The sequence below is a fragment of the Pseudomyrmex gracilis genome, unplaced genomic scaffold, assembly GCF_002006095.1.
Source record: "Pseudomyrmex gracilis isolate BER0280 unplaced genomic scaffold, ASM200609v1 scaffold_119, whole genome shotgun sequence".
NCBI classification, from domain to species: domain Eukaryota; kingdom Metazoa; phylum Arthropoda; class Insecta; order Hymenoptera; family Formicidae; genus Pseudomyrmex; species Pseudomyrmex gracilis.
The window spans coordinates 184,162-198,779 of record NW_018020703.1 but is presented as its reverse complement, the minus strand read 5'-3'; the positions used below and the strand labels follow the sequence as shown (position 1 = coordinate 198,779).

Here is a 14,618-nt window from a genome sequence, read left to right as displayed (position 1 = left end):
CAAAGAAACACAATTTTTTTTTCTCGGAAGACAAGAATTTAGCGAGTATTGAAGTATTAAGCGAGCCTATAGATATATGTAATATATATATATATATATAGCGTATATATATATATTATACTTTGCGACATATATATATATAAATATATAAACACTAAATACACATGACATACACACATACACATACACAAATTCACATGCATACACATATATATATTTCAAATTAATGTATTTTTCGATATCACTGAGACGAGGTGTAATAAGACGTGTACAGTACTTTTGATCATCAAAGAAGACGATACTCGAGAATGAGACTCATCAAAGCGAGAAATAGCGCGTTATCGCTTTACGGCAAACCAGAACCAAAGTGTGATCTTTTTTTCTTTGTTTATTTGACGGACAAGATACATCGTCGATCTGACGACGATGAGAAACAAAAAGTAACGAGTAATCGCGAGAAAGAAAAAGATATGAGACAAATTCGTTGATTATTATTGCTGTCTTGACCAATCGGTTGATCGTTCGATCCTGCCACATGTGATACGTAGAGCGAGCGACCGCGGTGATGCGACACAGGTGTTTTTAAATTGCGTACCAAATCGCCTCGTGGAATCGATCACGACGATTGAAAACGACGAGGCGATTTTCGAATCCTCCCGAGAATATTGTTGCGCGCTCCGCACGTCGTCGCATAGTGACGAAAACGATCTCGTCCGTATTATCTCTCGCCTTTCTTGTTCTGTTTTTCACTTTTGCTTTTTACTTTTTTTTTTTTTTAGCGTGAATATGTTTCGCTCGTAATCGATTTTGTCTTTTCGTTTTTCAAGTCTCGTGGACTTCAGCAATAATCGTCGCTAAATTTCAAACTCGCGAGGAGAAAGTTTTCGCGAACAAATCGCAGTCGCGTCGCTGTAGAATAACCGAGAGTGCCTGTAAACGGAATTGTGCCGAGCTTCTCGCCGAAAGTTGCCAGTGATCAAATCGCGAGAAGAAAATGAAGATGTAACTGTGTATGATAAAATACATCGTATCTTCTATTGTCGATTGACGTGTCGACGACGATCTCGACATGATTTCGAATTTAATTCTTGACATACACACACATACACACACACACACACACGTACACACAAATCTACATCGATTACTCGCGCACTTTTGCCTCGCTCGCCTCGAACGATCACGCGCGACGATCGCGAGAGCCGATACGCGTTTATAAAAAAGAAAAAAAAAAGAAAAAAAAAGAAAATTGTAAATACGATATATCGCACCTTTTTGCCAAAAAACAGAAAAAAACAGGACCGCCGGATAACCGCTGGCCGGAGAAAGAACGACACTTGTCTATCTCCCTGTCTCTTTATTCCTACCTCCCATTGCATCCCGCAAAATCGTTGTCACTCCGAGTTCTACAGTTCCTATGCATCATTATTGTACTGTAAAACGGCGAAACGACTCAGGCTAGGATTGATAAAAAAAAAAAAAAACAAACAAACAAAAATCCGTTTGCAAGATAAAAGCCGTAAATTTCGTAAATCAATCTAATAAATAATAAAGCTCGGTTCTCCTTTCTCCGGCTGTCCGGAGATGTAAGTATTTAGATTCTAAGAAACATATCCAACTGCACGTGTAGTGTACTTGTATATGAATACCGCTATAAAATAAATATTTTCAATGTTTTTGAGACAAAAAAAAAACAAAACTGGCTTGTATTTTCTTCCCTCCGCCACACCTTCTCTCTCAAATTCACAAGCGATCACAGGAGAAAGGAACACAAATCATCGCGCTCTGCGAGATAAGTCATACGTATATTTCGTACGAAATATAAGATCAAAAGAAGAGACAATTCTAGTGAATGAAGCAACCGAGATAAACATTAAATATGGACACATAAATATATCTCGTGATTATACAAAGAATATAAAAAAATATATGTATACAATTTTTAAGTTAATTTGTACATTGTCAGACATAAAGTTTTCATCATTTAATTGTACAAGTCAAAGTATCTTTATACGATTGCTTTCTATGTATGTAAAACTAGCCGCAAGACGTTGACAAGCTAAAACTATGAAGTGTTGATCCAAATGGAAACAGTAATGCTATTTCTTTTTTTATTTATATGGAAACCATATGCGTGTTGTACGCGTATGTCGATTTTTCTTCGCGTGATAATATTTGCAAATTGCTAAATAAGTTTATTTTTGTGCCTTGAGTGAGACACATTGCTTTAAAACTTACGCGTCTGAGGATTACTTTCGTTTTTTACATTTTGTTCTTCCGCGCCGTCTGCGGGAGGAATTCTGACGAGTGTCGGACTTCTTTGATGACCTGAAAAAATAAAAATAGATCCCGAACTTTTAACGATTATATTGAATATATTCGAGCAAATTTTTGATTTAAAAAAAATAATTCCGATATTCTAGGAAAGATCGATTTAAACGTGCACCTGTGAACTCTGTTCACCGCGACGGACGTGTGCTTCTTTAACGTTGCTTTCAAATGTTGTTGAACCAACTCCGCGAGTTTGCCCTGTTGCGCGAGCATCGAGAGAAACGTACAGATAAACTCGTCGTAATTGTGCGTCCTCCGACAATCGTCAATCTGAAACATTTTTTTCAAAATTTCCGTAACTCGATGCGCGCAATTGATTGCAACCACAGGAGATATTAATGGATTCCCATTGATTTGTGTCCATTTCAACGGATAGGCCATTTACGTGCGCGTACACAATTAACGTTACGAAAATAAGTTAATAAAAAAAACTCTCCAAAAGAAACAAATTTCATAAATTTTTTGTAACAAGTAAGATCAACCTTGTATTTGTTTCTCTTGTCGTTCTCATCCTTTAGACTAGTCTCGCATACGCTGATCTCGTGCTCCAGGTTCTTCAGCAGCGCCAGAAGATCTTTAGGCCCGAACGTGTGCGGTTCGAAGAGTTCCGGGTACTTGGAGCATTGCTTCGGGTCGATCTTCTCGATTTTTTTCTCCTCAATCACGGTATCACCGTTGCTGGTTTTCACTCTTGCGTGAGGAATTCTAACTTCGCTCGATAAACAAATCTTTTTGTGCAAATGGCCACTGTCGGAAACTAATCTCTTCCCGTTTATGTTGATATTTCCCAAAGAACGACCTGTGCGTGAGAAAAACAGTCTCGATATTCACGTGTGAACGACAAATCCGATACACAAATTTAATACGTAAATCTAATACCCACTGAGACCCGTCTCGTTCTTCTCGTCACCGGCAACTCTGATCACCACGAACTTCTTGAAGTCCTTCGTCGACGTAGGGCTGTTTTGGCCGGAGTTCCAACCCCAAGCTAGGAGACACCAAGACATTGTCTAAATCTTCTCTTCTTTGGCGGCTCCGTAGCGATTGCGCGAACTATCTCAAAAATGATCGACTTTACTCCGCATTTCGTGTGAACAAACTTTTGGAAAATTCCGTTCGCTCGGAGATCGAGATCAAAGAGAGAGAGAGAAAGAAAGAGAGAGAGACAGACTGACAGACAAAAAAAAGGAAGAGAGACTGACCACACGCGTAACAGGCGGGGGTCAAATAACTGTTTCGCGAAAGGTGCGAAATGGAACGTCATCACCGTGTATCACGAATACGTGCACGTATGAATGTGCGAAAAGTACATAAATGTTCATGAAGCAATTGGTGAGAATCGCAGTCTGCTGCGGCACGAAATGTGGTTCGCATCGATCTTTTTCGCGTTTTTCAACTTGTTCTTTCTGGCAAATTCGTCGACATGTCCGGAATCGAAGAAACCGCATCTCACGAGCTGCACGATTTTCTACAGCTGCGTAAATTTACCGGGCGGCGGCTATGTGTGGGTGCCATCGAGATGTAACAAAGGCTTGGTGAGACGTAAAAAAAAAAAAAAGAACAGACAAATATACAAAAGAGATAAATCCTCTCTCTTGTAAGAAAAATTCTAAAAATATTCTTAATTCAACCGTCTACTTTACCGTATGATCTCAGGTGTTCCAACCGTACTTGCGAATGTGCGTGGTTCCTGGCGATATCTGGACGTGCGACACACTCGCAACCGAGGAGAACGTGATGAAATATGACGCAAATGAATATTCGGGATATACGGAGAATTCGGGACTCTCCGAAACAATCGACTCATCCTACGTGATCGACGATTTCTCGGATCCGACGACCGAGGCGGTTACCGCGATTCCTTTGATCGAGTTCGAGGAATCGGAAGGAACAACGCGCGGTGACGAAAACGTGAGGAATGTGTCGTATCACAAGGAAGAAAATTATTTATACAACTACATGAACAGTCAAGAACAAATGGCGCTGTCACTTATGCAAAAGTATAAAAATATCATAGACATTCATCAGAAATGGCTGAACGAGTTGATGAATCGTCTGCACGTCTACAAGGAAATGTCAACTGCGATCTCGTCTTCTCTGACGTTTCCCGTGAAAAATATTACGATTATAAATCCGACTCAAACCGTGACCATATTTGCGTCTCACAACCAGAAGCAGAATCTGTCGCTGAATTATCCCGCACAGAGCATCGATGATAATAATAAGTCGCAAGGCGACAAACCAATCGAGACGGAAGACAACAACAAACTCGAAACAGACAATATCGCGACAACAACCAGCTCCGTTTCGACAGAGAACACGTTGAAACTGTTGATCGACAGTCTGGACGTTGACAACAACATCATAAGAATAGACGACGATATCGGAACTAGAAAGTATCTCACGATCGAGGATTACAAGACAATATCGCACCGATTGAAGCCACGACACATCAGCGTCGTGATGTGCACGATGAACTTGCGTATGGCAAACAAGACGAATTGCAACAAGTATTACACGTGCGATCCGAAAACAGCTTCCCTGTCAGAATACTTTTGTCCGCCGCATACGGCCTTCAACGCGAACTTGCGAATTTGCGACATTGAAAGCGTGAAAACGTGCGGAATCAACAAATACCCAACCACGAACGAGATAATTGAGCGTGAAATCACAACGAAGAAAATGCAAACACAAGAATCATCAGAAAGAAAAACGTGCAAAGAAATCGGCAAGATAAAAGATCCCTCCTCAGACTCTCACTACTACATCTGTTACAACGCGCCGGGATCAGATGAAATCAAGTCAATTCGAATGACGTGTCCGAACACTTTGATATTCTGTCAGAATAAAAAAGTGTGCACCACCAAACGACTGTGCGACTCATCGCGGTAAAGAGCGAATTACAAAACACGGTTTTCGAGTTTGTATTTCTTATTTGTGTTACCTTGAGTGGGGGAGTTAAAGGCCGATCCGATTTCCGACGAGGTGTCCGTGCTCGATGAGCTGTGAGCGGGTGAAGTTTGTATCTGCAGCGGCGTGGCGTAGTCGAGCGCGCACATCACCACTTTTTCCATTCCGCTAAAAAATTAAATGTAACATTCTATTTTAATTAAAAAAATAAAACTATATCGTAAGAACGAAAAAACTTAACGAAGTTTTAAAACAATAATGTATGTCGTCTGTTATTAGAAAAGCAAAAACGTAAAATGTAACTTCTACCTAGGTTCGGTTTTTCCAGAAGCAATGCCGGATACCGATTCATCGATAACCGCAGATGGATCGTTGCTTCTTTCAACGTTAATAGTTGGAATCGTAGATTCTTCAATTTCCGTCTTAGCGGGCAATCCATTTTCCTCTTCCTTGTTTCTTTTCTCATACTGCTTATCCTTGTCAGAATCCTGCGAGCTTTTCTCCATGTTACTGCCATCCTGATGACTTTTGAGTTTCACCAGCTGTTGCAAAGCTTCCAGAACTATTTGTCTATTGGTCTTCAGCATTGTTAACTTGTGCGATATAGCGAGACGTCTGTCGGGCACAACAGCCATCAGATTGAACCTGATGTCCTGCAACTGCTCGCCCGTCGATATTCCCAAACGATCGGTTATAACGCGTCTGAATTGCTCTGTCCATTCCTCGTGTTCTCCCCAAGGTCCATGATCCATGGGATATGGTTTCAGGCCATCCAATTCAAATAGTCTCCCGTTAATCGGTACGTAACTTACAAAATGAAACGCCTCGCCGGTGAATCTGCCGGTGGAAACACCCGTGTTCTTGTCCTGTCGTCTCTTTGCTTGCGGCATAGCGTGAGAATTGTGAGCGCAGGCCAGTTCTGGTGTGTTGCCGATCGCCCAACCTTTGTTTTCTGGACACATGCCGGAGGTGTGCATCTTCAGTCGAGACAGAGTCGTTCCCAGATGGATGTTTGGACAATTTAGCAATACAGAAAGCAGTGCGTGAGTGGCACAACTATTGGGCACGACCTGCGGTAGTTGTATGTTATAAGTGCTTAAAAATTTGCGCAACCAAAATACACATATTACACATTATCTGACATATAAAACTTGTTACAAACCTGCTGTGCAAAGAAGATATTGTTAACAATTTCCTCATCCTTCACGAAACTCTCATCCTGTTCCACAATTTTCCGCCGAGATCGCCGCTCTTCGATCCAACGAAATAGAAAGATAAATCCATAGACCGGACCTTCTAGAGATTTCTGAAGATCGTAGATTTCTTCCACCTGAACGCCCTTCACGCCGAAATCCTCCAAAAGTAGCGTGAACAAACCTAAATTACATACGTGAAAATTGATGAAATAAAAATCAAATTTACGAAGACGATCGTAAAACTTTTGACGCAAAACTTTTAAACGTAATCATTTTTAGGTTAGGTTAGGTTAGAAAATATCTACAGAAGAGAAAAAGAAAACCACCTTGTGTGGGGTTAACAGATGATTTGACAGATAAGACGATACTATTTTGAAGATTCCAACAAACCTGGATCGCTCTCCAGCTCCAGCCAGCCTTCTGTTAATCGATTAATGTCAACGGGCATTTTCTTGTCAGTCGTCAGAGAAAAAAACCAATAAACTTTCTTTCGCGAAGCGCGCACTCATTATGCGATTCTTCCGATCTACAATCGGTGAAAATTAACCCCAAGTGTTACACATATGTCGTTTTCGGGCGCCACTCGTGCTCGGTGGTGCACATTAGAAGTACGGATGTCCGTGTTCACCAACTTTTTCAGTCGGTTAAACCTGGTTCTGTTCCGAGATATGTATTCTCGACTCTTTAACTATTCTTTTTGACGAAAGGTCAATGACCTCTGACGAAAGTTCAATGACCTTTGACGAAATGAACCTAATTCAGGTCAGGATGTGAATTTAATCAGTCAGAGTGTGATCCCAACTGACTTAGATTATGAACCTAATCGACCAGGATGTAAACCCTAACCTTAATTTAACCCTAACCGAGTTGTCCAGTTCATCCGCACAAAATATAAACGCGCAAAATACGCTCCAGTCTGGATTTCTTTCTCGTTTTATTTTTTGGCGCAATGGTAACGATCGTCGAGTTTTTACAATAGTCGCAAAATTTTCCTTTAGTCGACAATTGTGATTGGTTGAATTCTTGACACTTTGATGTTGCGACCATTGCAAACGAGATTTAATGTGATTGCTTCCGCATATGCTTTGTATATAGTTTGTATATTCTGATTCGAGAGTAGGGTTTAGTGTTGTTTAACTTGTGATATTATTATATGTACGTGAGATTTCCGATATTGTGCTTCGACGTGACTTATTTATTCAGTAGAGATGCAAATAGAACGATCAAGATCTCCTATTCAATTTTAAACGTGCGGTACAAATGTTACACGTTGCATGTACGTCAAAACATCAGCCTGAACGGTCTCGTAATCGCATCAAATTGGAAGTTGTTTATCGGACAGTGCGCGAAAATTTGTATATTTTGTATATATAAATTGTATATAGAAATAAAAAACCGAGAATATTTACGAATATTTTGGAAATGCTTTATACGCGTAGATAGATCATGCGATTGTAAGTATTTCATATACGTTTCTTGTTTATTACGTGTGCGTGTGGATCTTTAACAAAAAAAATGTTGTTATACATATACATACGTTCAAAGTTAAATTCTTATGAAACTATCTTGTTTACCACAGTGTTGCCACTATTACACGAAAGGTGGCAAATATTGAAGAATTGGAAAAATTACTCTGTTCAGATGTGAGAAGATAAAAAATATCCGTCATTTTTTGCGCATTTTATACATTAGTCGATGAAAAAGAACATAAAAGTAATCTATATGTATTTCAGTGTGTATGTGTGTGTGAATGATTAAGTTGGTAAGCTATTTTCAATCATTAATACATGTCCTCATCTATTATCTGATCTTCTGGCATGATATTCTTATCTGACAGCTTATCTGAAATCCAATAAGTATCAAAGACAATATACTGAAATATGTGACTTTGTTTCTTCTTTTCAAAAAAAAAAAAAACTTTATGTTCTTTTACATCTACTTCAAGTACTCAGTCCTGGAGAATTATTTCCACTGTCTTGCCGGAGCAAGAGTTGCATGCATTTTGCTGCTATGGACAGTTTTTCTCAACAAAGCTATAAGAACAACATGGCCACATATGAAACGTATGACGAACCCATAGTTTCTGCTCAATCGGTCAATAATCAGACAGCAACGCAACAAGTGCAGAATCAGGAAAATCATGATGCACCTATTCTGCAACAGCAGCAACAACAATCACAGCAGCAGCAGCAGCAGCATCAGACAGAGCAGATAGAGCACATAGCACAAATTCAGTCAAATGTTCAACAGACAACCTTGACTCCAGTCAGATTGCCAGCTATTCTTGATGGAGAGTTCTTTGTGGTGACCAGAATGGAGGACACTAATGTCACAGTACGCTGTTTGCAGTGCCATAAATTACTGAATGGCAATCTTAAGTCCACTGGCAACTTTCTTAGCCATATAAAAGTAAATTATTACTTTGTGTTTATATAATATTTGTAGATTTTATTTAAGAGAAATAAATAATTATCTTTTATACTTGAATATATATTATTATTTGTTTTATATCTAAGCTATTGAAGAATTTGTTGTACTAATACTATTTATTAAGTAATACTGTTTAATTACCTTAAATCAAGAGACTTTTTATATAAAAGATTTTTTATATAAAAAGAGATTTTTTATACAAAAAAATCGAAATAGTAAAAAAGTACAGATAAAGGTTTTATCTTTATTCCTCTTTGTAGTCTTACTTGTAGTCAGTGCTTAATTTTTTTCAGTAGACTTCCTAATATTTTTTACTATTGTATATTAATTATTTAAAAATGAAAAATTATCAATGTTCATTCAGTTTAGTTATATTTTTTGTAGAGACTGCATCCGTTGTTAGTAGAGAAAATCAAGTGCAAGTCTAATCTAAGGAGGCCTGCTATAATGTATGTCGATTCGACCATGCCTGAAAAGTGCTACGAGGTAACGCGGTCAAAACGCATCGTGAATCTTACACCTCAAATCAAAAAACGTTATAAATTGGTAAGAATTCTTTCTGTTTCTGTATCTCATATAATTGTCAAAGACTAAATCAACTAAATATTTACGCAGGAAGAGAGTGCGTCAGGCGCCGAAGAGTTTTACGAGAACCAGAGCGCAGACTGGAATGACGGATCGATGATTCGGCGGCGATCCGAGGAAATGGAATCGGCAGATCTGTCTCTGAGACTGCCGCACAGCAACTCGTTCACGATGGAAGACGAATATGACGCAATCGGTCGTAATGTTGCCGCTAAGCTCAGAAACATGAGAAACGACCAAAGAATAATAGCCGAAAAACTGGTGAATGATATCATGTTCGAGGCTCAGCTTTGCAATCTCCACAGAGACTCGAATATTAACGTGTGAAAAGATTCACATAAAATTTCTCGAGTCGATTTCTGTTTCTTAACTAATCGCATGATCTCTTGGTTGCAATTTGATCACTCGGTCTCAGTAAGATTGTTACATCAACGGGACCGAATGCTTTATAGTGAAACTTCCAATGTCGTAAGGTTTTCTAACGTAATGTTCACAATAATACATATGTACATACATAGTTACAAATGATTATATAATGCGCATACACAAGGAAGATTGCGTTATTTGTAAATGAACGAATGAATGTTTTTCAACAATACACAAATTTGTACATATAAATACATAAATTGGTGTATTCTAGTTTATTACAAAAAAAAAACAAAAAAACGGCTCATACGTAGTAATATACTTTATATTTCTCTCTATCTACAAACAGGTTCTTCTCTGTAGGTCCTCATCTTCGAATTTTTAAATAGAGAAATGGAATTCGCAGATATATGTCATCAGCTGATTTGTTTCGTAATTTCGTGTAACGCGTGCGTTGTAAATCTCCTAAGACAAATTGTACAACAAAATAGCTGCGCAACAGAAACGAAGATTTTTGTTAATAGTCACGAAATAAGGAGAACAGATATGAAGATTGATATCGAAGAGATGTATGAGCGTATAAAATCTTATCGAGATGCATTTTTCATTGTGCGATTCTCTTTGTACATATAAATATGTAACAATATCTGCGTTCGGCATTGCAAATCGGAGACATCGGAAGCGGAAAATCGAATCAAAACGTATCGTCCAAATGCGATTGCACATCTTCTCGAAGTAAAATAACACTCCGAGTTGCAATACCGAGTTGCAGTAACTTTGTTTTGTGTGAAATAGTTCCCACGTGATGTAAAATACTACAGAGCGAAAGCTGCTGCCTGAAATGTTATCAGATTGATGCAAGAAGATTGTAGAGATCGTTAAATAATTTCTTGGCACACGGTTTTGTGTTGGGACTCGTATGTTTAGTAAAACAATTTTTCCAGTAACTAGTGTGTTTTTGAACGCAAAAGTTCGATCTTTTCTCGACAAAAAAACAATTATTTGTCTGAGAGAAAAATTGATTTGATGTACATAAGTTCGTTTTCAAGTTGACGATGAGAATACAATTTCTTGCAGCAATCCAATTATGTCTAAGCGTTTTTATACTGATCTATATTTAGCATAAAACGCAGTCAATTATAGTACAGATTATTTGTATAATAATATATATTCTTTTTGCATGAAATATTGTATATTTGAAACATCTGAACACAAAAGGAAAAGTCTAATTTTATCAGGAAGAAGTATATTGGATGTAAATAAACTATTGAAAAGTTTTTTTATTTATAATCCGTAAGTCTTATCTGGCGTAGTTTATTCACATTTTGTAATCGAAAGCGGAAGCGGAAGTACATACGAGTTTCTCCAAACTTATCTGAAAGCCGATAAAGCTTCGTCACACGATCGTCAGCTGCTGTATACTCTGCACTTCTTTGGCTTGAACATCGCGTAGTACAGCGCCGACGATAGAACGCAGAACGTCATGCAGACGAAGATCGCGTAGAAGATGTATGTGTACCAGAATCCGTCCCAATCGGCGTTCGCGTACCACGCAAGTGTCAGTGCCGTGTTCTGCGCGATAACGCACGCATAGTAAGGTAGTGTCCACCAATCGGCGTATTTGAACTTGATGCGATATTCAATCAGACTGAACACGTAGACCAAGCCGAGCCAGAGATTAACGATACACGCGATCGCGTCGTAATACTTCGAGTAATAAAACAGGTAAGCCAGCATTGCGACGTAGTGAACACCCACTACCGCCAGTACGGCCACTGGGTAGAATTCGTAGGCCACGCTGATGGCGAATACGCGCGCCAGGATGAAGAAGAACCACCAGAGGAATGACAGAAATTTACCCATCGGGTCGTCTTCTTCGAGGCCTTTTTCGGAATACTTTCTTTTAGGAACTTGCAAACTCTGTCCGCTGCCGCCGATCAGTCTTTGACTCGATTGGAGAGTTGCCGACGTCTTTGCCGCCTCCACCGTTTCCGTTTCCCGATAAACGGAATCTGGACGCGGTGGTGGCGGTGCGTCCGGTACCGGAAGCGGTGTCACCGTTGTGATACCGCGCAACGGCGTCGGTGGCGGTGTCACATGGGCATTTTTCGGCGGCAGTGGCGGAGTTACAGAGATCTGACGGTTTAGAGAAGCTGCGTGCTGTTGATCCTGAAGCTGCCGTTCGATTTCCTGAGTTTCATTCGGTGGGTCATTTTCCATCGGTCTTGATTCAGGTAACGCATCCGGATTACTTTCTTGCGAAGCAGGCAATGTTTGCAGAGGCGCCTTTTCTTCAATAATGTTGAATTCCTGGGTAAATCAAATCGATAATATCTGAATCAATGGAATAAACTTATCTCGACTAAGTAAATTAAACTTTATTTATCTTATTATTTTCTTTCAGTTTTTTTTAATGGCGTACCTCAACGCAATATTTCTTCAGCCACATTGCCCATGGCAATTTTCTACCATTCACACGTTGACTTTCGAATCTTTGAAATGAAGCTGTCTCGATGGCCAATATCATGACAGACATAACGATGCAGAGTATCTGTACTACCACTGCAAAAAAGATACACATATATTTGTTAGATATTTTATTAATGTTATGTGTGTTTATTCGTGTAATAAGAATTGAATTTTTATGCACACCTGACTGATAACTGCGTATCGCGGTTCTCTGTCTGAATAGCAGGTGTGTTTGAAAAATAGCCTGTGGAGCAGCTTGAAACCATGCTTGCAGAAAGAAGTACAATTCAATGGCCGCAGGTGCTGCAGCTATATTTAACGTCTTAATTCTCTCGTTTCCGGATAAATTTATAGCATCTATGGATAGCACAATCAGTCCTGCGTATCTGCAAAAACGTGCTGATTTCTAGACACGGTCATTTATCAAGTAATAATAAACTTCTAGCAAAGAATGAACACCTGTATAATACAAAGAAGACAAATCCTACAAGCTGAGATACTTGTAGCGCAAACCAGCCAAGAACACCTTTAGTTATTTTATCATCATCTGTCATCCACCAATCTGGTCTTGATACTGTCAATATGAAATACACAAACATTGGAGCGTACATGATTGCAATTGTGCAACCTCCCCATATCGGGTTATCTTCTTTAAAGTGTTGTATGGCTACAACCAAGTCGGCGGAAAAATGAATGATGTACACAAAACAGTTGATCAATATTGGAATGAGAAAAATTAAATAAATTTGCTCAGTTGACTTCAATGGAACTTTCATGTAGCGAGTAGATTTCCGATGGCAAAGTGTATTTAAATCTTGTGCCATAATTCTTGAAGTTAGTAAATCTGATTTACATCTTTACAGGACACCATATACCGCGTCGCCTGAGAAAAAAAAACATGCAGTTCAAAAATTGTTTACAAACATACTAAGAAAAAGGTATGTTATCTCATTCTAAATTAACTCATTCCAATTAAGTAATAGAAAAGAGAGTAAAAATGGATTGCATTTTATTTCAGTAGCAAAATAATAAATGACACATCAACAACTTTCTTGTTACTTTATATAAAATTTATTGACAACATTCGTGTGTGTAAAAACAATACGTGTTATTCCGGTGAAAATTTGGTGATTCATTTCAAAATCAAGCAAGTACAAACACAATTAGCGTACAAACTTCGAAGTTTTTTTACCTGAGTTTTCTAAGATAACAAATCACGTAAACCTTCCCGCAAATTTGAGATCGACTTTTCCTGAAGACAAATCATTTCATTAAGGAGATCGCACCGTTTTACAAAATAACGAGATTGTTCTTCGATTTCTTTGCGGACAGTCTCTTTGATGTTCTTTCACTTATTCGTATGGGACGCAAGATAAAAGGAGTAAATACTGTGTATAAAAATGTAAACAATTGTACGACACGCGCAAGGTTAAGGTAAGTTTTGCAACCAGGACAAAATTGCGATGTGATAATTTGTGTTCGTACCGGATCGATTAGTCAGCGCGACAAAGGAACGGGGGAGATAATTCGATAAGCCTTCATGTCGCAAGATGATAAAATGGTGATACGTTGTCTTTAAAGACGTCACACGTACATACACACAAATCTGTTTATCAGTCACACACACTCACACTCACACTCGGAATTGATCCTGGAGACCTCGTGCGGTAGATGCACAAAGTGATCGTTTCTATGATTACCTGATTAACTGCACGTATTTCCTCATAATAGATAGTTCAATTTTATCAATAATTCTTTCGTTGACATAAAAATCTCTAGAATTTCTTGCGAAGTATTGCACAATTATGCAAGTTTTTTACGTGTCAAATGTACAAAAAATTCTGAAAAAACTAGGTATAAAAACTTGGAAGGATTTGTTTCTTCTCAAAAATGAGAAATTGCAGTATAAATCACACACATATAACAGTTGAAGTTTTTAACGAGAGGCTGAAGATTAACGAAGCAACTTCGACAAAGTAGCACTTTATTCATATGAAAAAGTAATACAACGTTAGGGCCTACTTATACTTAAAATTGTCTTTCCCCGGCTCTTCCGAAGCGTATGTAGTGTAAAAGACAGTACAAGGCCTTTTGTCTTTTGGACTTGGTGTATTTACGTGTGTACAGTAATCTACTTCAAGAAGTTTGAGTTTATGTCTCTCACATAATATTCTTATATAACAATTATCTTTCTCTTCGCGAAATTACAAAAATCATTACTTAGCTACGCGTGAAATAACACTACATATTCGAATTTATTCAATTTTTCAGTAGTGTAGTCGTAACTTGCAAAATATATATGTAGATCTCTGTAATCACTCCAGCAATTGT

The 14,618-nt window shown here is 38.6% G+C and overlaps 4 protein-coding genes across 8 annotated transcripts; 2 read left to right on the top strand and 2 right to left on the bottom strand.

The window, feature by feature from the left end:
• Positions 1–749: 749 nt before the first annotated feature.
• On the bottom strand, positions 750–6,977 carry LOC109856474 (ubiquitin carboxyl-terminal hydrolase calypso). Its single transcript, XM_020431793.1, has 8 exons — positions 6,828–6,977; positions 6,404–6,618; positions 5,551–6,311; positions 5,276–5,409; positions 3,215–3,319; positions 2,814–3,130; positions 2,447–2,601; positions 750–2,328 (listed from the first exon to the last, which is right to left on the bottom strand). The coding sequence occupies exons 1-8, from the start codon at positions 6,883–6,885 to the stop codon at positions 2,250–2,252; spliced, it is 1,824 nt and encodes a 607-aa protein (XP_020287382.1). The 5' UTR covers positions 6,886–6,977; the 3' UTR covers positions 750–2,249.
• LOC109856475 lies at positions 3,334–5,266 on the top strand. Its single transcript, XM_020431794.1, has 2 exons — positions 3,334–3,866; positions 3,988–5,266. Exons 1-2 carry the CDS (start codon positions 3,627–3,629, stop codon positions 5,221–5,223), a joined length of 1,476 nt encoding a protein of 491 aa, XP_020287383.1. The 5' UTR covers positions 3,334–3,626; the 3' UTR covers positions 5,224–5,266.
• Positions 6,978–7,409: 432 nt separating the features above from the next.
• Positions 7,410–10,631, top strand: LOC109856458. Of its 4 annotated transcripts, none has more exons than XM_020431761.1 (4): positions 7,410–7,891; positions 8,383–8,846; positions 9,252–9,413; positions 9,483–10,631. In XM_020431761.1, exons 1-4 carry the CDS (start codon positions 7,591–7,593, stop codon positions 9,777–9,779), a joined length of 1,224 nt encoding a protein of 407 aa, XP_020287350.1. In that variant the 5' UTR covers positions 7,410–7,590; the 3' UTR covers positions 9,780–10,631. The 4 variants fall into 4 exon arrangements, with proteins under 4 accessions (XP_020287350.1, XP_020287351.1, XP_020287353.1 ...); XM_020431762.1 differs by having other exon boundaries at positions 8,017–8,846; XM_020431764.1 differs by lacking the exon at positions 7,410–7,891 and adding an exon at positions 7,901–8,150.
• Positions 10,632–10,729: 98 nt separating this feature from the next.
• LOC109856453 lies at positions 10,730–14,154 on the bottom strand. Of its 2 annotated transcripts, none has more exons than XM_020431747.1 (6): positions 13,773–14,154; positions 13,480–13,675; positions 12,747–13,170; positions 12,471–12,673; positions 12,241–12,380; positions 10,730–12,128 (listed from the first exon to the last, which is right to left on the bottom strand). In XM_020431747.1, exons 3-6 carry the CDS (start codon positions 13,109–13,111, stop codon positions 11,226–11,228), a joined length of 1,611 nt encoding a protein of 536 aa, XP_020287336.1. In that variant the 5' UTR covers positions 13,112–13,170; positions 13,480–13,675; positions 13,773–14,154; the 3' UTR covers positions 10,730–11,225. The 2 variants fall into 2 exon arrangements, with proteins under 2 accessions (XP_020287336.1, XP_020287337.1); XM_020431748.1 differs by having other exon boundaries at positions 13,480–13,539.
• Between the last annotated feature and the right edge of the window lie 464 nt (positions 14,155–14,618).